The following is a 24,087-nucleotide window of genomic DNA, read 5'->3' as shown; positions in this document are numbered from 1 at the left end:
GAGAGGAGTGCGTACTCCTCTCGGTGACCGGTCGTTGTGCCGGCCATCGAGAGGTGTCTGTACTCCTCTTGACGCCGGTGTGTGCTGGCATCAAGAGGAGTGTGGACTCCTCCCGATGACCGGTCCATGAGCTGGTCACCGAGAGGAGTGAGAGGAGTGTGTAATCCTCTCGATGGCCGGCACAAGGACCGGTCATCAAGAGTTTGTTATGTATTGGTGGCCGGCTATCCAAAGGCAAATCAATCAGCCGGCCAGATGTCGCTGCAGCTGACGCTGCATTCTGATATGCAGCGTCATGATGTCGCTGCGGGCCGCAGCAACAGCGAGATGCCCGCAGTGTGAATAATCAATTTAGCATAATGGTTAGTGCTTACCTCTTGCATGTATTGTGATATGCAGGTTGCGGGTTCAATCCTCACTGTGCACCTATTTTGACCTGACACACATTGGGTTGCTACATCTGGCAACTCACTAGCAACTCAATAGCAACTCCTCCCAGCTCATCCCCCCTCCAGAATCACCAATGCGAGCACAACAACAACCCTAGAACAGCTACAACCCGCCATCAAAACAGTCATCAAGAGCAGTGCAAGCTATCAATGACTGGCTGTCTGGTCATTGAGAGCCTCAAAAGCTATTTATGACCAGTTACATATACCAACCATTGAGAACATCAATGCCCAGCTATACCGGTCATCAAGATCTCTCTTGATAAATGGCTCACCGTTCATCAAGAGCTCTCTGAATGAATGGCTCACCAGTCATTGAGACAGCCATCAATAGCTCTCTTGATGGCTGGCTGTACTGGTCATCAAGATCTCTCTCAATAAATGGCTCACTGGTCATCAAGAGCTCCCTAAATGAATGGCTCACCAGTCATTGAGACAGCCATTGAGAGCTCTCTTGATGAATGGCTGTACCAGTCATTGAGAGCTGTCTTGATGACTGGCTGTACCAGTCATTGAGAGCTCTCTTGATGACTGGCTGCACTGGTCATCAAGAGCTCTCTTGATGACTGGCTGTACTGGTCATTGAGAGCTCTCTCAATGACTGGCTGTAATGGTCATTGAGAGCTCTCTCAATGACTGGCTGTAATGGTCATTGAGAGCTCTCTCAATGACTGGCTGTAATGGTCATTGAGAGCTCTCTCAATGACTGGCTGTAATGGTCATTGAAAGCTCTCTCAATTACTGGCTGTAATGGTCATTGAGAGCTCTCTCAATGACTGGCTGTACCAGTCATTGAGAGCTGTCTTGATGACTGGCTGTACCCGTCATGAAGAGCTCTCTCAATGACTGGCTGTACCGTTCATCAAGTGCTCTCTCAATGACTGGCTGTAGTCATCAAGAGCCCTCTCAATGACTGGCTATACCGGTCATCAAGAGCTCTCTTGATGACTGGCTACAGTCATGTACAGGTCATCAAGAGCTCTCTCAATGACTGGCTAACCCGTTCATTGAGAGTAGAGCCGGCCCCGCCGCACCGGGGTACCTATTTTAGTGCGGGTAACCACGGCTGTTTTTAGCCCAAGTAGGACACCCACACCCGCACCTGCACCCGCGGAGTGGGACAGAGCGGGTACCTGCCCCTCAAAATTGACTGGAAGGATTCCTTCCAGTCAAAGAGGTTACAAAACCTTCTTGACTGGAGGGGAGAGGTACCTGGGTGCCAGGCACAGCTACCGGGGTATCACCTTTGATGGCCGGCTGACCGGTCATTGAGAGGTTTGATCCTCTTCAATGGCCAGCTGACCGGTCATCAAGAGTTTTTGTCCTCTTCAATGGCCAGCTGACTGGTCATCAAGAGCCTTTATCCTGTTTGATGACCGGTCAGCCGGTCATCAAGAGGTTGTATCCCTTTCAATGACCGGTCAGAGCATTCGCATTTGTCGTGTAGTGCCCCTGTGCGAGGTTGGCTGGTCCACACGTTCACGCCATCTCCACCAAGTGGATCACGGGGCACCTTGTGATGGCACCAAGGATTCCACGGATATTGACAGATATGTACCCGAGGAATCCACGTGGCCAGGTAGGTGGGCCTTAAAAATTCAGCGGGAGCAGCCTGTTAAAAACTGTCACGAGTGGGACTCAAACTCACAATCAGTGCAGGCAGCCTGGATGAGAGGGAGTGCCACACAACGCAGCCATTTCACATTCTTCTACGCTGCTTCTTTACACCCTATGTATCAACCCCCCAAACAATGGTTTGCAATAGGTTTTTTTGTCAAGTTTTATTTTTCAATTTTTTTTTCCTCTCTTCAAAATCAAGTTTTGTCGGACTTTCAAAGCCTCAGGACCAGCCTGAGGTGGTCTTGGCTGGAAGTTAAAAAAAAAGAAAATGCTGTGGAACCGACGTGAGCAACAAGCTGACATGGTCTCCACTTGTGCCCGGAAGGCACATTGTGGAACCAATGGGGAAAAGTGCAAAGCCCATTGGTTCCACGTGGAAAAAAACCGTTTCATGGAACCGACAAGCTTACCAATGGGTTACCAAGCTGATCCTTGTTGGCTCCACGGATTACCCTCCTGTTGTCGGTTCCACGGACGGGTGTGGCAGGAAGTACCCCCGCCGTGTAGTCATTTCCCTTGGAAAGTTATGGCAAAGTTACCCAAATTTGGGCAAACCTGTAACGTAACCCATTTTGTTGAAAAATTCTGGGTAACGTAACTAGAAAATAAATAGCCCTTTTTCTGTGGCAGATATCCAAGTTTATTAAAATCACAGAAACATGGAATGAAAGATCAAAGTTTCTGCCTATGCGCTTTAGCAAAAGCTCTCACACAATTGAATTTAACCCCCAAACACCCCAGAGGGCACCTCGGATTTACCCTCCAGCGTGTGCCACAGCAACAGGCAAAAGAGGGCGGGTCAAATGTTAAATCAAGGAGGCCCCAATCAATTGATTGGTGGGCTCCAGGGAGGGGGTAGGACGAAACCAATGCCCCTGGGGGAAATAATGCCCACCACTCCCCCTCCTTATATAAGCTTGACCCCAGCCCCGCAGCACCATTCACTTCAACACATGGGGACCTCATGTTGATTGATACCCTTGCGCACCCCACGCTACCGGACTCCGCCACAATTTCATTGGTAACGCCTTGCCTGTATTGACCCAAACTATTGCAAGGTTTCCATTACAGCTGGTTTTGCCTTGTCAGGCTTTCCAGATTGTCATTCCAACCATACGCCACGCCGGGCCCTCGCACGTCAGAGTCCAGAAACACAACCGTTGTATCGCAGTCCCGTCTCCGTCCCCACCAACTTGGGCAGGTATTTCACTGAAGATGCTTCCTTACTCTATCCGCTGCTCAACCAGCCACATACCAAGCATGGGAGGACGAGCCTGGTGGGGATCTAAAATTTATTGCTGCATTGGACTCGGGGTTTTTTTCTTCTTGACCACTACCAACCCTTACCAGACTCAACTGAGACCCTCCAGTGCAGGCTAATTCTGATATGGGTCAGACTGAGGTTCATCAGTAGTGTCAATTTACGCCAGGAGGGCAACGGGAAATATTTGACCTGCAGGTCTGTCTCTGATTTCTGTTATCTATGCAAGCGCAAACGTTTGTACGGAACCATTCATCAGAAGAGCTCTCCATTCTTGCAGCAAGGCGTTGGGCCGGCAGTCAAGCAGTTCAAGGACCAGATGGCCAAGCAAAAATCAATGCCAGCCTAGCTGATTGAGACCTTCGTGAGCAACCCCAACCCGCACGAGTCGGCCGAGAAGATTAACATCATCTGAAGAAGGGGCATGCTAAATGCACCCCAAGTTTTTACTTCATGGACACCAAAAAAGGGTACAGCTGATGTGTACCCCAAACCACTTGGGGTGTACACTTACACACCCCTGTGAAGATGGGGTACAGCACCTCATACCCCATGGAAGTTGGGGTGAGCCACAGGGTACCCCAAAACAAGTGAAATCTATGGTGTACATGGCCATGACACCCCATCATAATGGGGTGCAAACCCCCTGAACTCCAATCTGATACTCTGTGATACGGGTGAGCCCCTTCACACCCCAGATGTACATATCCGGCACCCAGCCCGACTTGTCACACCGGTCGCGGCTCGCCACCAAGAGGACAGACCATTGAGGTGAGTGGGAGTAGCAACTCCCCTCAATGACCAGCACCGACCGATCATTGAGGGGAGTAGCAACTTGCCTCAATGACTGCTACTCCCCTCGATGACCAACACCAATTGATCATCAAGGGGAGTTGAAACTCCCCTTGATTTCTGGTCTCTGTCAGTCATCAAAGGGAGTAGCGACTCCCCTTCATGATCCGTCTGGGTTGGTTACCAAGAGGAGTTGCTACTCCCCTTGATGAGACCAGTCATTGAGGGGAGTATCAACTCCCCTTGATGATTGGTTGGCGTTGGTCATTGAGGGGAGTTGCTACTACCCCTGATGATTGTTTTGAAGGGAGTAGCAACTCCCCTCGCTGACTGGTCTGGGTTGGCCATTGAGAGGAGTTGCTACTCCCCTCGATGACCAGTCTGGGTCAGTCATTGAGAGTATTTGCTACTCCGCTTGATGACCGGTCTGGGTCGGTTATCAAGAGGAGTTGCTACTCCCCTCAATGACCGGTCTGGGTTGGTCATTGAGAGGAGTTGCTACTCCCCTTGATGACCGGTAGGTACCGGCGACCTAGGAGAGTCCACCTCCTCTCAATGCCCGGTATGTGCCGGTCACCAAGGGGAGGTGGGAGTAGCAACTCCCCAACAATTGGTCTGCGCCGGGCATCAATCCGAGTCCACCTGCCCTCAATGACCGCCTCCAGAAGTGTGTTTGGGGTGCGCCCCTCATGTACACCATCTCTGTTGGGGTAAATTGGATTGCACCCCAATATCTAAGCTCTTTTGGAGTTTAGATGCAAGTACCCCAATGTTTTTGGGGTGGCCAGGTGGGTGCCCCTTGAAGATTGGGGTGTAATCAAGAATACCCCAATTTTGTTGGTGTACCCAGTAGTGTACCCCTTTTTATTGGTGTACATGAAGTAAAAACTTGGGGTGCATTTAGCATGCCCCTAAAATTTGCCCTCCTCAGCATGTTTGCATCTGAAAAAGCCGGCTAAAACTCGCCCTCCTCAGCATTTTTGAGCCGGCGGCACCGGTGGGAAACGGATCTCAAATATCATGAGAGACGCCAAGGAATGGCATGCGTTCTTCAAGATCGGCAAGAACGCCTTTGACCACAAAGGCAAGCTCCCACTTGCTCGCCTCAAGCCTCAAGGGCCATCCATCCGTCGCTGTCGCTACTGCTGCTGCTACTGCCTCGCTGTCCTAAACAAGCAGCCCAGCCGAGCACCCCCCAGAGCCGATCGAGAGCCACCCGGCGTCCATGAAGCCCGTCCCGTCCAACCAGATTGTCCACTCCGTCGCAGTCTTTGGTGCCGCCTTGGAGACAGCGGCCGCCTCCAGCCCCCCTCCTGAGCCAATGGTGGCAGAATGCATTCCTACAACCAGTTCCTCCCCGACGCTATTGCTCAAACCCACCCCATCATTGCCTCTCAGCATTACCATCCAGGAGACATCCAGCATCCACACACACAAATTGTTGGAGGAGCTCGGACTGAGCATTGCGGACGCTGAGGCCATCAACCGGCTCACCACCACCTTCGACGACGGCCATGGCCACACCGCCTCTCTGGGGTCCCCCTCTCTCGACGAACAAGCGGCGGCTGCAATCGTCGTTGCTTCCGCAAAACCCGCCGCCAGTCCCGCCTTTGTCCCTGAGCCCGTCTCGACAATGCCTCCAGACAACAATAGAAGCCTGGCCGGAGTGTCACAAAGTGACCATCAAGGACTTTGAGTTCATGCGTGGGCAAGGTACTCGTGGTCCGCTACCTCAGGCCCGGGGAGAACAGCTAACCAGGACTATGCCATGAAATCTATCCAGAAAAACCATGAACTTCACAAAGAGCTCCAGCACACACTCATCAAACAGAGCGTGCTTAGGCGGGTGGCCGATGAGCCCGAATGTAACCCCATGACCTCCAGACCATATTCGACGCCCGCGGCCCGCTGCAGATCCTTCGGGACAATGCCATCATCCACGTGTCCTTAAAGACTAAGCTAAAAAGCGACGTCAGCAGGCTTTCTTCCTTGTATACACATGCCAGCCTGGTTGGAAGACTGACTAAATGTATGCCGTCCTTGGTTTGCAGTGGAATAAGACCATAGATCTAATGGCTGCCGAGCCACCTGTATTCCCAGGTAAGATCTGAAGCCTAAAATGTATCATTTTGATAGCTTGGTAGCCAAGCCAAACACCTCCTGTCTGCAGTTACCCAAAGCCAACCTACCATCACATCGGTAAAATGGGATCCGCAGAGGGTGGCAATTTGGATCCATCTTAACCCAGTCAGATCAAAAAATCAGATTTAACTAAGGGGTTGATGACAGGTGCAGAGCGGAAACTTGCCTTGTTAGAATGGTGAAGCTTGGATGTGTGCCCCTCCTGATTACAACTGCCCCAAGGCCCTACAAATAATCTGCTCCACAAATTTCTATTTTCTCCCTATCCTGACCCCTGCCTTTTCTGTTGACTCTCTCACTTTGGATCACCATGATTTATTTCTTCTTCTTCAAAATGTAATTTTCCATATTAACCTTGCACTGCCTTTTTTTTGTGGTGATAGCTTTGCCTCATGTACCCACAAGAAAACCAGGGGTTATTCTTGATTTACTTTCTCTTCAAAAAAGTACCCATGCATATGCAGAAATGATGGCTTTCTGCATCCGACAGCTAGCTTTGAGCAAATACCAGAATATCTGATCTTAGAGTACACATGGAGTTCAAAAATCTACAAACATACACCATTGGAGTTCATTGCACAATAATTTTTAAGAACCCTGTTAGATATATCCTGGAAAATTAACCTCAAAAAATTCTCAAGTCATGATGAATTCATATTGAGATGATGCTAAATTGAGCTTAAGGTATGTTGGAATGGGTTTGGAGTCAACTTGAAACAACTCCAACTTGACTCTATGTATTATTGGGACTATTTTAGAACACATTTGAAAATTCCTTGCAAAGCAATATCAAATATATACTTGGTGGAAACAAGGGATTTTCCATAGGAATGATATATTTCAATTTATCATGTGCTTATCGTAAATTGCAAGAAGCTCTTGGATTAAACAGGAGTTGGGTATGACTTCATAAAATCTCCCTAAAATTATCTTTGTACATATTGCTTAAAATTACATAGAATTTGTGAAGGGTCCATCTAAGCCCTTGGTACTGCATGTGCACTCAGCTTGGCATCACTTGGCTCAGTGATTAGAAATGTGACACACTAGCATGCATGTGTAAATTTATGTTACATATTCTTCAGCTGCTGAAGTTTATACCAAGGGAGTTTGATTTCTGGGACAAGTCCAGGGGAGCCTCAGGTTACACAGGGTTTGTGAATGACTTCAGAAAATCTCCTCAAAGGGATTTGTGTACAGATGACTGAAAATCAGATAAATTTTTAAAAGATTCTCCAAAGCCCCTGGTATTGCAGGGGCACTTGGCGTGGCATGCTATGGTTTTTTGTTGATTGATGTGTCACACAAACGTGTGCGCGTATGTTTGTGTGACACAATGTGCCACCCAAGCCCGCACACGTTACACGTTTGTGTGACAGTTGGCCCCTCAGCCAATGGAAGCCAAAGTAAAACCATAGTACCATAGCAAAATCAGACCTCGCAGAGTCTCACCCCACTCCATCATGAGTTTTAACCATTTATAATAGAAACAATTTAAGAAAAACTGGCAGATTTTTGGTACATTCCCTGAAAATAGATACAAAGATAGTTTCTGACAAAAAAACAGGGTATGGGTTTGAAAAGAGGTCAAAAATCATGATCTTCAAAACATGAGGAACTTTGGTAAAGATTGAGGATAAATTAAACCTTATCATTATATTTTCCTTGTTTTCAGAATTGGTATGGCATAAATTTTACACATACATTACACAATACATCAAGTATTGTTCCAGGTCATTTCAGGATATTTTGTGGCAGACATTAGTGTTGCCTTCAAACCAGCATCTAAATGAGATCCAACCAAATTTATGACCAATTTGAGAGATTGCACTTGCACGCAAGTGCTGAGCAAACTCCCATGGTGATACATAACTCTCAACAATGCCAAGGGATCTTTCTCTGCAGGAGTGCTGCAGAGGTTTTGGTAAGTACAGCACTGGCAGCTCCAAAAAATAGTTGCCTTCAAAATGGTTCTGTGGAATGCACTTTCAGAGGGGGCAAGTTGGTGTTGATGGCCAATAGTCAATAGATAAACACCAATTTCCTGATTCTCATGGGGTGGGTGGTCAACATGGTTGTGGATCATTTCTCTGGTATGACACTCTCCCCAAGGGGAGGCTGTAGCTCATTGTGAGGGGGGGTTGTGTGATTGCCTGTTCCCTGCAGCGGCGAAGCCACCTTGGCCTCTAGTTGTAACTAAAATTAAGGTACCTGTAACTACTGGGTAACGTAACTTTAAAAGTTACGTTGCAGTTACGTTCCCAATTACGGGTAATGTAACGGCCCACCCTTGCCTTTATTAACAAATTTTTAAAAAAACTGGCCAGATGTACAGGACTGGGTGTCCCCTGAAAATCAGGGCAACTTCTTCATTTTTTAAAAAATTGATCATAAAGGCCTTAAAATTAGCTCTAAAGTTTTTTTACCATATTGTGAACCCCCCTAATAGAGGGACTTGGTTAAATTAGGCAACTTCAACAGGCTGAGGGTTGGATCTTGAAAAAATGAAAAGAATGAAAAAAGCCTGATATTCCGGGGGCTCTCAGGCCAGATACAGGTTTTTGAATGCATGTAAGCCTCTCTGTGAGACAGAGACCCTGCTGGGCCTCTCAACTGGAAGACTTCCCGTCGCAATCTGGGAGGCTCCCAGAGTTCCAAAGCCTAGATTTCCCTGAGAATGGAGGACTGGAGGACTTCCCCCAATCTGGAAACCCAGATTTTCCCAGATTTTGCAGGGAAATCTAGGCAGATCTGGGATTTGGGATGATTGAGCCCAGATTTCCCCGCAAAATCTGGAAAAATCTGAGTTCCCAGATTGATGGGAAGTCCTCCACTTCCCGTCGCAATCTGGGAGCAATCTGAGAGCCTCCCAGAGTCTCAAAGCCTTGTAAATTTCCCTGCAAGATTTGGCTCAGATCTGGGTCTGGAAGGGGTTTCCAGATTGTCAGGAAGTCCTCCAATTTTGGCTCAGATCTAGGCCTGGAAGGGGTTCCCAGATTGACAGGAAGTGTCCACTGAGGCTTTGAGCTCGAGCGCCGCCGATCGAGGGACTTAGTTCACGGCCGATGGCTAGCTCGAGCGGCCTCAGGCATTCAATTGAATCCGCTGCGGTTTGCATATCTCCTCGGTGCCGGGTGAGGGATGAACACCTCCGGTGTCCGTCCGGCCGTATCCAACCCGCGGCATATCCAGTACCACCGTGTCCTGTTTGCATCAGCGTGAAGAGACTAATTGATCCACTTCAAAAGAACTGAACAAGAAGTCCGCCCGGATGATGATCGCACGAGCCGTCCCAGCAGCGACCGCTAGAGCACAGTTGTTCGCCGTGGGCTATCCGGCTGTGATCAACCCGACAGGGCGGAACCAAAAGGAATTGCCCGACGTACGGCTCACAGTCGAATGCTCTACCAACTGAGCTAGCCGGGTAACATCATGTCGGCGGCACGCCACGCCAAATCCCAGACCTGCATTTTACGTAACAGGATGCCCTTCGGTGACCTAATACACACAATGGAGGAATCCGCATCAATCTGCAGCCCCCTTCAGAGTCAGATCTGCAGCCAGAAACCCTTAATTTTTGCGGGGAAATGCTGTCCCAGGCGCTGCAGATCTGGCTCTGCAGGGTCTGTCGATCTCAACGGGAAGTCCTCCAATATAGTTGCTGTTCACAATCTGGAATGGAATGTGTAGATCAATGGGAATCACCTACAAAAACTGTTCATCTTACGTAATCAGGTTGCCTAGTCCTGAAGTGGTTACATAAAATTCATTCCGCAGGCAGTGGCAAAGTCACTGCAGATTGAATGTCACGTAACATCTTCATGAGGACCACACAACCTGATTACGTAACATGGACCGTATTTGCACGCAGTGAATGTTACCACTGGACTGAAGCACTTCCCGTGCCTTCTGGGACCCCTGCAGATGCCGGTTTAGACCCGCAAAGTTTAGATTTTCACAGGGAGATCCAGATCACTTCCCATCAAAATTTATAGACCCTGCAGAGCCATATTTGTCTGTGACTACATACTGTTCCCCGTAGAAAATTAGATTTTGGGGCTTCAAATCAACATCTGTGGGGGCTGCAGATTTGACAAGTTCCATTCACACTCTTGCAATAAGCAGCTTTGACATTGTCAACCAATGGTTCAGCCCACTTGTTGGACCTGCAGGAATCAATACTTTAGGAAAATCTCTTGTCATCTCACTAAAATTGGCTCAATAATATATGTTCAGAGAAATAATATATGTTCAAAGAAATAATATATGTTCAGAGAAATAATATATGTTATACAACACAAAAAATAAACTGTCCCTAGACTACTAATACAGGTGACATCAGCATAAGTCCAATGAGCTACCCACCATTTACATGGTTGGCCACATGGAAAGCCCCTTTTAGGAAAAAGGGGCCATTTAAGTCTAGTTGTGGTAGCACCAGAGCAGGAAAAAAGCAACAACTAATCACTGTGGAAAAAAAACTCACAAAACTGCTGCCAGTTGACATGCAATATTACAAAGGCACCTTTGTAATCTTGCATGTCAACTGGCAGCAGTTTCTTGAGTTTTTTTCACAGTGATTGTTGCTTGATATTGCCTGATGTCTAGTGACAATTCATTTTCCCCGGTATTAGCAGAGTTACTGAGTCAGGCCTGCGGCTTGGGAGGATGAATCCAGCCTAAACAATTCTCCTTTTGGAAACATCCCCATGGTTATCGGACTGAAACAAAAAATGTATTTACATACTAGATTAAGTACGTCTGCTGACTATCCCAGGTGCCCGAACTCCCACCCAGCCGTGGGCGGACCTCATCCAGTATGACCAATGCAAATCGCCGGCGCTTGTATTGGTCATACTGGCACGGATCAGTCATTGAGGAGGGGGGGAAGTACCTCTTATGCCCCCCTGCTCAATGACCGGAACAAAAAGTCCATCAAGGGGATTAGTTTTTTCTCCTCTTGATGACCGGTTGGGGCCGGCCATCGAAGACATAGTGAGTTGTTCTCGAAGGCCAGCTGCCAGGTTGTTGAAGGCAGTGTGCACCCGTGACAATGACCGGCCAGTACCTTTGATCCGGTCTTTAAGAGCAGGTACACACTCCCTTCAATGACCGGAACAGACAGGCCATCGAGGGGAGTGTGTACCTCCTCTTGATGGCTGGCTATTGAGTAGAGTGCGTTGCTCTCAATGACCTGTACAAACGCCGGCCATTGAGAGGGCATTTTGCACTCCTCTCAATGGCCAGATGTACAAGAAATTAGACGGTACACACCCAACATCGAGAGGTCAGCCTTGATGACCGGTACAGACCAGCTACCCGGCCATCAAGCAATATGTGAGGAGTACTTCTTCCCCTCAATAACCGGTCCGTTCCAGCAGTTAAACTGTGTTCCCGCTTGCCGGGGAGGCTACTGCCAATGGGCAGCCGGTGATGATGCCTTGCCAACGGGAGCATGCGCTCATCCAATTACCTACCTGTGTTTTTTTAGTTGTACATAATTTTTTTAGCCCTTTGTGCAAATCAACAACCATATTCATTTATGATTGTTTAGGCTACATTCAGGTTTGCAGATTGTAGTTGGTGGAGTAGTTATCCTATTGCCAGAAGGTGAGGTTTTGTGGATGGTCTGTTTCAAGTCATAGCACAGTGGTAATAATCAAGGTACATGAATACATAGATTCTGCAACCAAGGACTGGAGTGGGGGCCAACTCTGCATGGAGCTTTTCCAGGGGAAATAAATAAAAAACTTCCTGTGTAGCAATGTTGGCCATTTTCCTCACGTTGGATTGCGCTTGAACTATAGTTGACTGGTTATGTACCAATTTGGGCAAGAGATCCATTAATTCAGCAGTATCCGGCATGCCTTTCTTCCTATTTCATCAAGAGGTAATATTATAAAGTTCACGGGAGTTGTTTTGCGCACTGAACAAGGATGCACAGAGGAAAGAATCTAGCCCTAAAAGTAACATATACGAAAAAGACGTGAGGATGTAGGATATAGCCTAGAAGAACAGCGGCCGATCAACCAGTAAGGAAGATCCTAGAAGGTGGGGTTGGACTGTCCTCGACTTCTCGTTGGAACAAGTGAAGAGGGCGGAGTTTCGAGCCGGTCCTGATCTCTCTAATCGCCACATCCAGCCCCCCTTTGCCAACCGCCGAACCGACAACACCACCAGTGCCAACACGCGTATGTCGTCTACTTTGTGTACCACCAGTAAATCTTCCTTGCCCGATGGGGGTACTCGGCAGTTTGTTACTTGAAGAAATTGTCTGGACCCCCATCAAAAAAGCGGGGCTCAATTAGTTTGAAATTGGTGTACGTGTGGTCTATAGAGACCATTACGCTAGGTGAATACTTAGAGCAGAAACACCCACCTCTGCTTGACCGTTCCATTCGTTGTCTTGCCCGATTCCGGGCGGATTGGCCAAGGAAGGCTCTTCTTCCGGGTACTCATCTAGACCTAACTCCGCGATTGCATGCTAAGAATGTGAACCGATTTCAATATAGATGACTTGAATGGCCTATTCCCAGCCTCGAGAAACGCGACAAACCTCGAACTCCGCCTTGAATCTGGCGAGTGTTCCAAATAAGGGTTCCGGCTTCAGGCGATTGCTTTCTTGGCCAAAGTATCTGACCAAGTCTTCCATCTCGCGTTGGAGATTGGCCATCTGGGTTTGAGTTGACTTCATCGTCACTTCTGCTTGCCGTAAAAAGGACTATGCATGTTCCGAGAAATAAGGGACAACCATCAGCTCCTCGGCAGCAGATTGAATGCAAAGATAAAACAAGAAAATACATACTTCCATCCTAGAGACAAACTGATCTTGATTGTCCGTCGAGCTGGTGATTGATCGTACTTGCATGACTTCTTCTTTTACTTGATCCATCCCATTAACCAATGTTTTGACGGAATTGGTGACATCTGCAATCGAAACTGACGACTATCCAAACTATCAGACCAGCAGCACCCATCGAGTAACCGCTTCAAATCTGAGCCATCGAACTTGCCTCGTGAGGCAGCCTCTAAATGCGAAAGTTCATCGTTCAAGTCCAACAAGCTGACAGAGTTCTTCTGGACCTGTTGAACTAGATATTCCAAGAGATTGATGCTAGAATTTCCGCTGCCTTTGTTCGATTTCGTTTCCTTGAGCTTTTTTTTTGAGAAAGAATGATGGTTAATTGTTCGCGCTTTCATTTTTGACAGTCAAAACCTGATGGAGATGTGTTGATTGTCTTCACCTTTAACAGCGCGCTGATTTCGAAAGCCACAGCTTTGCCTCTGTAGGTATTAAAGTTCAATACATTCCCGATTTCTAAAACATACTTGAAGGGATAAATTGGGAAAAATATGAATAAGAAAGGGAGCCCAAGGAGAGGTATGGATATGAACTGATTCCCACCAACAGAAGTGTCTTTAATTTTTTAGACTGGTGAATCTCCTTGGTAGCCACTTGTAAAACCTTCATCTCGGGATCGAGTTCCTCAATCTCATTCTCAAACTTTCGTCGATAAATCATACTGCAAATACGGCTCTGGAGACGCGGAATATCCTTTATCTGGAAACAAAAAAAAACTAAGCTGATCGGCCTGTCTGGAGGGATTCTAGAGGAGGTCAAGACTTACACTGAAGAAGTACTTATCAGAACTTGCTAGTTGACTGATATCCCCCGTAAACGAATTCATAGTCTTAATCTGATAAAAAAAAGGAAACCTGCTAAGTGGATATTCAATTGATCATTGAAGAGAGGGGGGCATGTCCGAAATTTAGAAATTTTAAAAGCAAAATCACTTCTTCCGGAGATGGGGAAAACAGCCGAAGAGCCTTGAGTGTTTCGAGCGAAAGGAAGTCATCTTCCACTGACAGAATCGCTTGTTTGATTTCTGAATTGGGGATTTTTAAGCTAGCCAACAGAATTGCTGAAATTATTCACTCGTTAATAACAGAAGAAAATTAGAGAAGAATAACATTTAGTAAAATCGAATTAATCTCAAGCCTTTAAACATAAAAACAAGCGGGATTCACCAATATGATTTGCCCTATTGATCTCCAAAAGAGTCGTGATTTTCCCATTGTGCGAGTCGGTTTTGTCTTTATTTTTCGAGTCCGAGCCGGCAGGTTCCACCGCAAAATCTGAAAACAGTTTTTTCAAATCGATTCGTGCCGGGTCGACTCCGGATGAATTCCACGCTGTTTTCTCGTGTGGAATATGGATTTTGTTCCAGAAGAAAGGCTATCAGAAGCAGAAATAAACCTATCCTTTAATTTCCATCAAAAAAAATGACGCGCAAATGATAGCCCCACCTTGAGTTTCATCGGCCGTGGCTTGAGAGCGTGATTATTTTTTTCTTCCAATGCTTGTGCCATACTGAATGTTCTATGATTCTTTGAAGTCACACAATCTATTGTGACGCTGGTCATCGAATTGCTATAGAGAGATCTATTGGTCAGTGGTTTAGAAACGTGGGAAGGAAGGGCTGGGCAAGAAGGTAAAGATCCGAATGGCGGGGGTGGAGGTGGCGGTGGCGGTGGCGGCGGTGCGGGGGCCGCTGACGCAAACTGTGCCTTGATGAGGATTGGAGCCTCTGGAGGAGGAGGAGGTACTGGTATTGCGGAAGATGTAGTTGGGGGGGATTTCGAAAGCATGTTTAACGGTGGGGGCGGTGGGGGCGGTGGGGGCGGTGGGGGCGGTGGGGGCGGTGGGGGCGGTGGGGGAGCGTGTCTCTTTTTGAAGTCCATTTCCGTAGTGATTCTGTCTCGGGGCCCAACCAGAAAGAAACAACTTAAGTAAGGACAAACCAAAGGATGCATTAGTTGATAGAAAGCCTAGCTTTTTACCTCGTGTGACTTTGGCTTCCATTGTGCTGAATATTACCAGGAAAAAAGAGAACATTTAAGCGCAAAATTCGATCGCCTTTTTTCAGCATATTCTCGAGAGTTCGCTCAAAATCACATTGCCATACATACCTTTTGTGCTTGATCGCCATCTTCTGTTTGCTTCACTCAGGAAGAAATAGCAGTTTTGTAAGATCAGAAATGATAAATAACCTGGTTCATTCCTGAGTCTTAACGTATCAGGTGAAAGTCTCGGAAAAGACTAACGGGTTTTATAGCTGTACCATCGCTCCATCGAGGTGGGTTTTTGAAGCTATGACTTCCGATCCTCGATTTCTACTCCAGGTAAGAATTTTTGCAGCGAAAAATAAAGAACTCAATTCAACGTTCATCCAATTTGGTAGCAAAACATTCTCCACCTGTTTGAGCAAGTTGATTAAGGCATCTGGTGGATTGACATGTATCGAGTCATCGATGGACGACCATCGTTCCAGCTCCGACTTTTGGGAGGGTTCCAATTGATTGATGAGACGCATGAGACTTTTAATCGAACTGTGTGACCAGTGTGAGTTGGACTCTGGCAAAGGATCGCGCAATTCCGGCCTTCACAGAGGGGAAGAAAAATCAAATCTCCTTCGAGCTGTTTCGTCTGGTTCTGTAACTATTTGCTGACTTGTGATTTGACGAGGGGGAGTCCGGACCACCCAAGTTTGCATTCCAAGCTTCGACTTGAGCCACGAACGCAGCGGGAGGATCATTTCCACTAAGCCGCTGAGAATCCAGTTTGCGGGTGGTAAAAGATGGGTATTTTGATGAGCGCTCGTCAATTGCACCCGATGTCTTGCGTCAGAAGACGTACAAATATAGCATCATTGATGTCTGCCTTGACAAGTAAACCATACCAGTAAAGCCCGCCTGTGCCGATCGAATTGCAGAGTCTCAAAGCGCGACAGCGATACTCCCAGACCAAGTCCAACTCTTCGGAATCAGCTTCGACAGCTCGAAGAGGGTCAGAAGCCCTCGATCGACATTCTATTTCATCTGTCCTTTCGGTTCCGAGGCTATTTATCAATCCTTGGAAGGCGTCTTCCGGATTTGATGCAAGGCTGAGGAATCCTTCAACGACAGTAATCCGACCGTGTTCCAGGGACAATGAGCAGATCGCGCTCAAGATTTCGGCCGCATGAATCTTGGCTTTGTAGGACGGCCAGGGAGCAAAAGAGGAAAAGGCTAGCCACCTAATCAGACCTTTGAGCTTCAAAACATGTTCAAACCCGAGCTTCGAGATAGGATAATTGGAATTGACTGCTCAGTAATTTGCTCCGGTTTTCTCACAAAGCTTGCAAACTCACGTCCGCATTCATAATGACCTTCAAACATTTCATCAATTCTAGTTGGATCGGCCCATTCATTTCTTCGACCCCAAATGGACTTCGGCTGTACGGGTCGTCCTTATTGAACATTCGAGGCCAGCCGTTTTGGTCAACAACAATCTCTAGTGCTTGCAAACCCTCATGATGTAGTATGAAGTCTTCAAGCCAACGAAGCGATTCAGTTGACAGCTTCAAGCGCAGCTTGACTAAGATTTTGCAGGTTAACTTTGAATGACTGCGTGATTTTCACAATCAAAATGGCCATTAGTTTATGTGAAATTTTTTCCCAGCCTCGACCCATCCAAGGGATTGAAAGAGGAACTGATAGAATCTTACGGTTCCTTTATCAGTTCACTTGCGAGCTCTCCAGGGGAAAGGCCAGGATCATAAATAGATCTTGTACTTGTTGGTGAAGGTCCAGCTCCGGGAATCCCGTTGGGGTTGTCTTTTCGCCTTAACCAGCTAGAAGAGCGCTCGTCGGTCACCTGCTTATCAAGATCTGATGCCCCGGGTGGAAATTGTCGTGAGCGCAAGGGAGGAAGAGAGAAAGGCGCTATGAATTGTGGAGGGGTCGAATGATTGAAGACATCAGAGGAAGACTGAGCCATCGGATTTCTCTGAAATGCCGTTCTGTTGGAAATCAGGATATGGGGAGCCGGGAGGGTAGCACTTGAAGATGTTGTCGAAGACGATCGGAATCAGCTCAACACGCATACACTGAAGACAATGCTCCACCCGTCAGGGCAGGCATGATTGACTATTGGCATCGCCCGGACCTGAAGCTGGATAATTAAATGTCCAGTCTGCAAGCCGCCATCGGGATAAGTGCTCCTGTAGCAGCAAACATCAAGGTTTGAAAACAAATGATATGTAACCGGATTGCCTCGGATTTTCCAGTTTCTGTGGTTGGTTCTATCTCTTTGATTTCTTGATTCGTGGCCATTCCTACCTTCACATTTCATTGCCGAAGTTCCCGAGCAGCGCCCAACAAGATCCAGATTGACAGCTTGACAACTATCCAAGAGAATGCATGGATCGATTGGAAAGAAGAAGCCATATTTGTAAAAACACTGCGCTTGAACCAGTTGTCCTGGTAGGTTGCGAACAACTTCAAAGTGATGTTAATCCTAGTGGAATTCGTTCGTTCAAACAACACAAAACGACACATCGATGCCTAGATGGCCCTCATATTTGAATCCTTATGAGCACATCGGGCGACTCGAAGAAGTCAATGAATGGCACAGAAGCAATCATTCTCAACTTCATGAAAGGGCTGTAAAAATTACCAGGTTCATGGCTCTAGGGATATTATTATGCGGGTTTGATCGGGGTTAGGTTGTCTACATCAGGAAAGAGGGCCGAGAGGGCCCAGTCAGGCCCAGTCGGACCAAGGTAATAATAAGCATACACGCATCCAAATATCTAATCCGCAAAGATGGCCTAACAACGAAAGGCATGCGGAAGAATGGGGAATCCCAATCAGTTGAAGCAAACAAAACTTGAGTGTAAGGAAGGAAAGTAGAGCGCACCTGGAAATTTTCCAATGTTTGTGCTTGAGTAGCTTTCGAGTTCTTGTTGCCACCTAAAGCGTCATTAATGATGGCTCTCTTTTTCTTTTGGATCGATAGCATTCGATCTTCAATACTATTGCTAACTAAGAACCTGACAACGTAGGTAGGTTTGTCTTGCCCAAATCTGTGGATTCGGCTGGTTCAAATGGACAGAGATGATGGAAATAATCAGTATTGTCCCTGGTTGGAGGAAGTATTTTTGATATGGACACCGAAGTAACCACTTACTCAATCGCTTGATCTTAGAAAAGCGAGATCGCCAGGCGGGGAGCGGGGGGAGTGAAAAAAGTCAGCAATGAGTTGATGTTGGTCGATGTGTAGCATCCAATTGGTGGCGTACTTTCAATGGCTTCATTCCACCAGGTATCCATCATGTAGACTCGATTGGCTTTGATCAAATTTAATCCGACGCCAGCGACTTTCAGGGAACAGACTAAGATACAAGGCTTTCGAGGGTCGTTGAAAGTTTCCAAAGCTTTTTTTCGTTTACGTGACGGCAATGTTCCATCAAGTCTCACAAATCTGGAGGAAATCACCAACATTTCTTTCCTCAGTACTGCATTCTTCCAACGGGGCCTCCGACGGTCGTTCACATACCTAAATTTGTCGCGCTTTAAGACTTGCTCGATCAGGTCTAGAAAGCCGGTAAATTGACTAAATACAACTGCCGAAAACCCAGGATCTTCTCTTCGTGCTCTGATCAAGTGATCAGTCAAAGCTTCCAATTTCGTCGAAGAGATAAAGTCATTCCTTTTCAAGTAGCCTCCACCGATTTCATCATCTTCATCATCGCTACGCGACTTCGGAATGCTTTCGATAGGCAGTTGATAATCAAGATCAATCATACCACGCGAGGATTTTGAACCGATTTGAGATTTGTCGATTGGTTTGGTGTCCATCTCCGGGGCTTCATCCTCACTCATCGCAGCGCTAGATAGTCCTCCTGGTGTACTGACTCCCGAGGAGGGTTGCGATGAATTTTTGGACCGATTCATGACAAACTCTACGATCCCTGTCTCTTGAAAGGCCACTTCACATGTAGGACAAGTAGTCTAGAAAAACATTCTTCGTTTTTATCAGAATCAAACCGATCTGTGGTTAGCAAGCAATGTGTTTATCCTCACGCGACACACCTCTTCTCCAGCTTTATTTTCGATGTAGCTCATGATGCATTCCTTGCAGAATGCGTGCATGCAGGGCAGAAAGACCCGAGAATCCATTACCTGGGCGATCAATCGAGTTAGTCATCGAGACGAGAAGGAAGAAAGTTCGAAATTGTCGTTTACATCTAGGCACATCACACATTCCTGCTCTTCGACTTCTCCATCACCTTTCTTACCTTTGAGCCTTTTCTCCAAGTCTTTCCATTGGTTGGCAGCGAAGGAAGAGTCAGTCGAGTTTTCATAATCTTTCATTATATTCCCAATCGTCTTGGCATCATCATCCGACTGGCCCTTGGACCATTTTATCTTTTTCAAGACGAGCGAAGGATGTAAAACAGCTTGACGGAGTCGCATCAAGATCGCTAAGATAGCCGTCACATGGCTCATAACAGTTCCTTGCCCCAAGTACTCCATGTATTCGGATTTCGCATTGTTGTAAATCATATCGTAGATCGTTCGCTCTTTCCGGTTGAGCTCTAGATAGGCGAGATTTATGTGTTTGGGCGGTAAAGACACGATCGGTTCTCCGTTCAAATCTTTCATTTTCTTCTCTCTTCTCAGCAAGACACTTTCGATAATTGTCTGGACAACAACCAAAGCCTATGACATTCACAAACCATCAGCTTGTTGTGAAAACTGTTCTGTAGTGTAAACTCATTGGATAATACTTTGGGATCTTTTTTGCTAAAAGGGACCGTGACAAAGGATCGATAAAAGGAGAAATCTCCCCAAGGCTCCAGCTGATAAAACAATCGGAGAAAGCCAATGAGTCAGCAGATTATGATTCAGAAATAGTGGTAGCTGAGACTCACTCTGATAAAATGCAATAGTGAAGACAGATCCTCAAGTCTATTGACAATCGGTGTTCCGGAGAGCACCCATCGCCTGCGTCCTGATAAGTTATAACATGCCTTGGATGATTGGGCCTTGGGGTTCTTAATGTTGTGTCCCTCGTCCAATATGATCCGATACCAATCAACTGTAATTTGAATGTTTCAGTTCTCATTTGTTACATTTTCTAAGCAATCGGCGCTTATGGGCGTCACCGCAAACCTTTAAATAACCCATGGAGCTTTGGGATTTCGCTAGACTTAGAATCGATCGTCGCCCACTCGCTTGCAACGATGTTATAGCTACGAGGAGTCAAATCAGTTACGCATGATATCCATAATTCCAGATAAAGTGGGCTCGAAGCTTGAAATACGGAAAGCTTACGTTGTTATTACGACGTCGTATTGATCAGCCGCACCACTCAATGCAGCTTTGGAAGCTGAGTGATAAACAAAAACTTTGAGTGCTTTGTGGCACCTTTCAAGCTCGTCTTTCCATTGGTCGAGTAAAGTTAGAGGACAGACGACCAATGTGGCGTGAGACTTGCGAAGCAAATTCCTCTTTGTTGGGCCTTGTTGGAGGGGACTGCTTTCCCATCCCGACGCTTCCTGCTCAGCTTTGATCTTAGGTTTCTTGTCTGAGTCATACCATTGGTCGTCGTCATTTGCTGGTTTCAACAAAGGATGATTAGGCGGCCGAGCAGTGCAAATAAGGGCTGCCATTTGGATCGTTTTGCCTAATCCCATCTCGTCGGCAAGGATACCACCCTGGCATTTGCGGGAAGCCCTGGGGAACTCGAAGCTAAATTCACCCATATAGGGGTTGTAATCTTCAAGAGAAATGGAGAATGTTGGAAGCATTCAGTGGCTCGCTACATCCTCACAGAATCCTTGAGCATGAAAGAAAGCAAAACTCCAGACTTACAAAACTGTTCATCAGGGCCGTTAATTTGGTGTGCTTGGTCTTCATCGTGAGGAAATAGGTATCTAAAAACCCATATTTTGTCACCGGTTAGGGGTCTTGAAGCGGACATATGGCAAGCTCAAGCGACTCACTCTTCCCAGAGAGGATGTATCGAAACCTCTTCTCTGGCGTCCTCGAGAGTAACTTCCATTTTCATTAACCAGCCCAAGCCCTGCTGCTGATACGGCCGTAATGGAAGCTCGAACCCATCACAAGGGGAACGCAAATCTAGAGACATATCGTGCGCAGTAGCTTTCTGGTAAACCTGATCTATGCTTTGCTGGTCAATGACACCTTCTGTATCAGGGTCTGTTTTAACGGAACCTGCTGTCTTGAAGCTGCTGATGTTCGGCCGACTGCCAGATCTCGCGCTAGCAGGGCTGGAAATCGATGCGATGAGATTGATAGTACTGAACAAGTGGTTGACAGATCGTTGTCTGTCCATCCTTTCTTTGTCTTCTTTCGCTTCAGGTGCGTTGAAAAAATTGGCCAGTTTCGACTTCTGAAGGTTGGTTAGAGAGTCAAACTTTTTATCGGTGGGTGAAACAAACGCCGACCGGAGGAGATAAGCCTTTAAATAACAGTGGACCGTTGCACCTGCAAGACATTCCAAAAGACATACTCAGGGTTTAAAGCTGGAGCGACAACAACGCTACCATAATAGTGTGGAATGTCCACAGGAAGTGATCTTGGATGCAGAATTTTTTTTTCGATACGTACCAATAGAACACTTCGACGGAGGAAACATCATTTTCCCTTCAAAAATTATCAGACGTTGGTCGATTAATTTCACGATCCATTTTGCAAAATTCTCGTTTAATCGGGCAAATGCGCCATTGTTCTTGCTCTCGAGTCTATGATGGTATGTAATTCAAATTAGTCCACAGCATCAGCTTTCAATTTCGGCCTGGAGTGTCTATGAGGCTAGGGGATTGACCTAACAACATGGTCTTCCTTTTTTGCCGAGACTGATTTTGAGGTTTTCTTGACTTCATTCGCCGAGCTTCTTGACAGCCAAACCGATTCACCCTCACGCAGCCTGGCAGACGAATAAATTAAGTATCCTTCGCACATGAATCCTAACAGGAAAAAAATGAAGGTTAATGTTAATTTGATTCTTTGAAAAGTGAGCGGTTCGGGACAGCAAAGGAATAAATCAAAACAGCAGTAACATCTCGTGGAAACTGACCACCGATATACTTCCTTTCCCAGGACGGGAGTGCACCTTTCGACGCGCGAGGAGCTGGGGGACGAGACGATCCGCTGTATTCGGGTTTTATTTTCTTGGAAACGGAAGAAAAGTCTGGTGGGTCTGGAGAGCTTGAAAGATCGATGTAATTTGAGCTGCTGGTCCAGGTTTGAGGGTCAGGCTTCACGTCAGATCTAGAACTCAGGTTTGGTTTACGATCTTCATCCATCGAAGCTTCGGATTGTGGCAGCACGGTGCGTGATTGAGTGTTATCGGTGCTTGGTGTCGGCTCGGTTTTACATTTGTTGTCAGAGGCAGCTGAACTTGAAGGCGCTGGCACACGTGACGAAAGGTCGGGCTTGCGGTCGAGGCCTGCCGGTTGAGGAATATTTTGCCGGTCAGGGTCAGATTTGAGGTTTGCCGGCTGATGAGTAGCGCGATCGTGAGCAACAGGCTTGTGAATTGCTGGCTGAGACATTTCAATCTCCTCAGGATCAAGCTTGAGGATTTTCGTCTGAGGAATATCATGCGCGTCATGGTCGGGCTTACAATCAAGGACTGCTGCCTGAGACTTGCCGCTCGGATCAGAAACATTTTCAAACAACGGCTGGTCCACGCGTAATTTTTGTGCTTCATCAGACGCCTGACAAGTCGATTTATCTTGAGAATCACTGGGACGCTTGTTTTCAACCCCGTCAGTCGAGGAGTCTTTCTTGATTGAGGTGATTGAGGAATCTGGCGAGTTCGCGATTTTACTCTTTTTGTTCAACCGAGGTGACAGTGGAGATAGTGGGGTGTGCTTGCTGGAAGATCGATGAGTGTCATCCTTGGAACGCGTAGGGGTTCGAGGATCAACAGTTTGCTGGTTGCTTTCCGCTAAAACCGCCCTATGACCAGATTTGGGGGGCGAGGTGGCGACCTTGTTGTCTGGGCTAGGACTTCGAAAAAATCGAGGACGTTTGCTTGGTGTCACTACTGCGACTGGAGTGGAATCCTTCGCGAAATTTTCTGAAGTTGTCCCGTTCAATGTGATCTGGTCAACAGCCACCTCTTCTTTGATTGAGGATTGTTCAGGTGTGCCTTCGGTTTTATTTACAGTCGCGTCGAAGAAGCTGGCGTCCGGGGATAAACGATCGAGTCCCTCTAGAGATTCAGCCATGGGTCAGGGTTGGATCTACGATGGATCAAGGAAACAATCGTTAGCACTTTTCTTATAAACAACTGAATGAATCTATAAACAGGAGCCTATGAAACAAACTTCACACAAGTCCCTCCCGTGCTCGCGGGGTGCGGAGCACCCTGCCGCCAGGGAGGGACTTGCACGCAGTTCTCGCGTGAAAGTACATACTAGCCAAATGGCTCAACAGACCATACAATCCCTCAGATAACTGGCAAGATCAACAAAATATGGGAAGCCAATGGTACCATTGTAATCCTCATGATTTTCTACGTGACCTGATAGCTTCAAGTTGGGAAAAAAATGTGCTTCTTGTAAATTTTGCCATAGGCCAATCAGAATTACAGGTCGCGGAGGTAGAACCCTATCACACCCCTTTCACACCCCCAGAGCCACTTAGACACTGAAAAATGGCTTTTTTGAAACACATGTAGAGGCCTCAATAAAGACACTTTGGAGAGAGTTTCCTTTTTGAATGATAGGCAAGAAGGAAGACTTCACTTCTGCCAAGTTTATTGTTCTTCAGGATGCTGAGTTAAAGGTGCTACATGATGTTGAAGTAAAAAAACCGCAAAATATCATGAAAATCCCAATTTTGTCAGGCCACACCTCCAACTGCACACATTAGCCTCTCCTTTGCAGACGCTTTGCAACTCCTTGGAGCAGCTTAGTTTAGCTTGCCTTTGAAAGTGGGGTGAAGATTTGCTGGAGAAAAAAG

General features: G+C 46.8%; 3 protein-coding genes across 3 annotated transcripts; 1 reads left to right on the top strand and 2 right to left on the bottom strand.

The window, feature by feature from the left end:
* Positions 1–5,142: 5,142 nt before the first annotated feature.
* Positions 5,143–5,818, top strand: PtA15_6A633 (uncharacterized protein; the record flags this gene model as incomplete). The annotated part of the gene is made up of 2 exons (XM_053170359.1): positions 5,143–5,251; positions 5,322–5,818. The coding sequence occupies 2 exons, from the start codon at positions 5,143–5,145 to the stop codon at positions 5,816–5,818; spliced, it is 606 nt and encodes a 201-aa protein (XP_053021558.1).
* A 6,471-nt stretch (positions 5,819–12,289) lies between these two features.
* Positions 12,290–17,083, bottom strand: PtA15_6A632 (uncharacterized protein; the record flags this gene model as incomplete). Its single annotated transcript, XM_053170358.1, has 19 exons — positions 12,290–12,538; positions 12,644–12,748; positions 12,821–12,985; positions 13,070–13,203; positions 13,278–13,419; positions 13,509–13,592; positions 13,670–13,825; positions 13,893–13,961; positions 14,059–14,186; positions 14,293–14,500; positions 14,572–15,019; positions 15,106–15,131; positions 15,235–15,264; positions 15,370–15,438; positions 15,522–15,705; positions 15,776–15,873; positions 15,962–16,381; positions 16,455–16,710; positions 16,812–17,083. The coding sequence occupies 19 exons, from the start codon at positions 17,081–17,083 to the stop codon at positions 12,290–12,292; spliced, it is 3,243 nt and encodes a 1,080-aa protein (XP_053021557.1).
* Positions 17,084–17,897: 814 nt separating this feature from the next.
* Positions 17,898–23,351, bottom strand: PtA15_6A631 (uncharacterized protein; the record flags this gene model as incomplete). The annotated part of the gene is made up of 16 exons (XM_053170357.1): positions 17,898–17,915; positions 18,005–18,182; positions 18,275–18,287; positions 18,387–18,568; positions 18,644–19,098; positions 19,180–19,269; positions 19,333–19,809; positions 19,878–19,949; positions 20,022–20,188; positions 20,263–20,342; positions 20,425–20,869; positions 20,965–21,026; positions 21,096–21,600; positions 21,724–21,857; positions 21,941–22,082; positions 22,193–23,351. 16 exons carry the CDS (start codon positions 23,349–23,351, stop codon positions 17,898–17,900), a joined length of 4,179 nt encoding a protein of 1,392 aa, XP_053021556.1.
* Between the last annotated feature and the right edge of the window lie 736 nt (positions 23,352–24,087).

The sequence above is a fragment of the Puccinia triticina genome, chromosome 6A (assembly GCF_026914185.1).
Source record: "Puccinia triticina chromosome 6A, complete sequence".
Classification (NCBI taxonomy): Eukaryota; Fungi; Basidiomycota; class Pucciniomycetes; order Pucciniales; family Pucciniaceae; genus Puccinia; species Puccinia triticina.
This window is presented reverse-complemented; position numbering and strand designations above follow the sequence as displayed.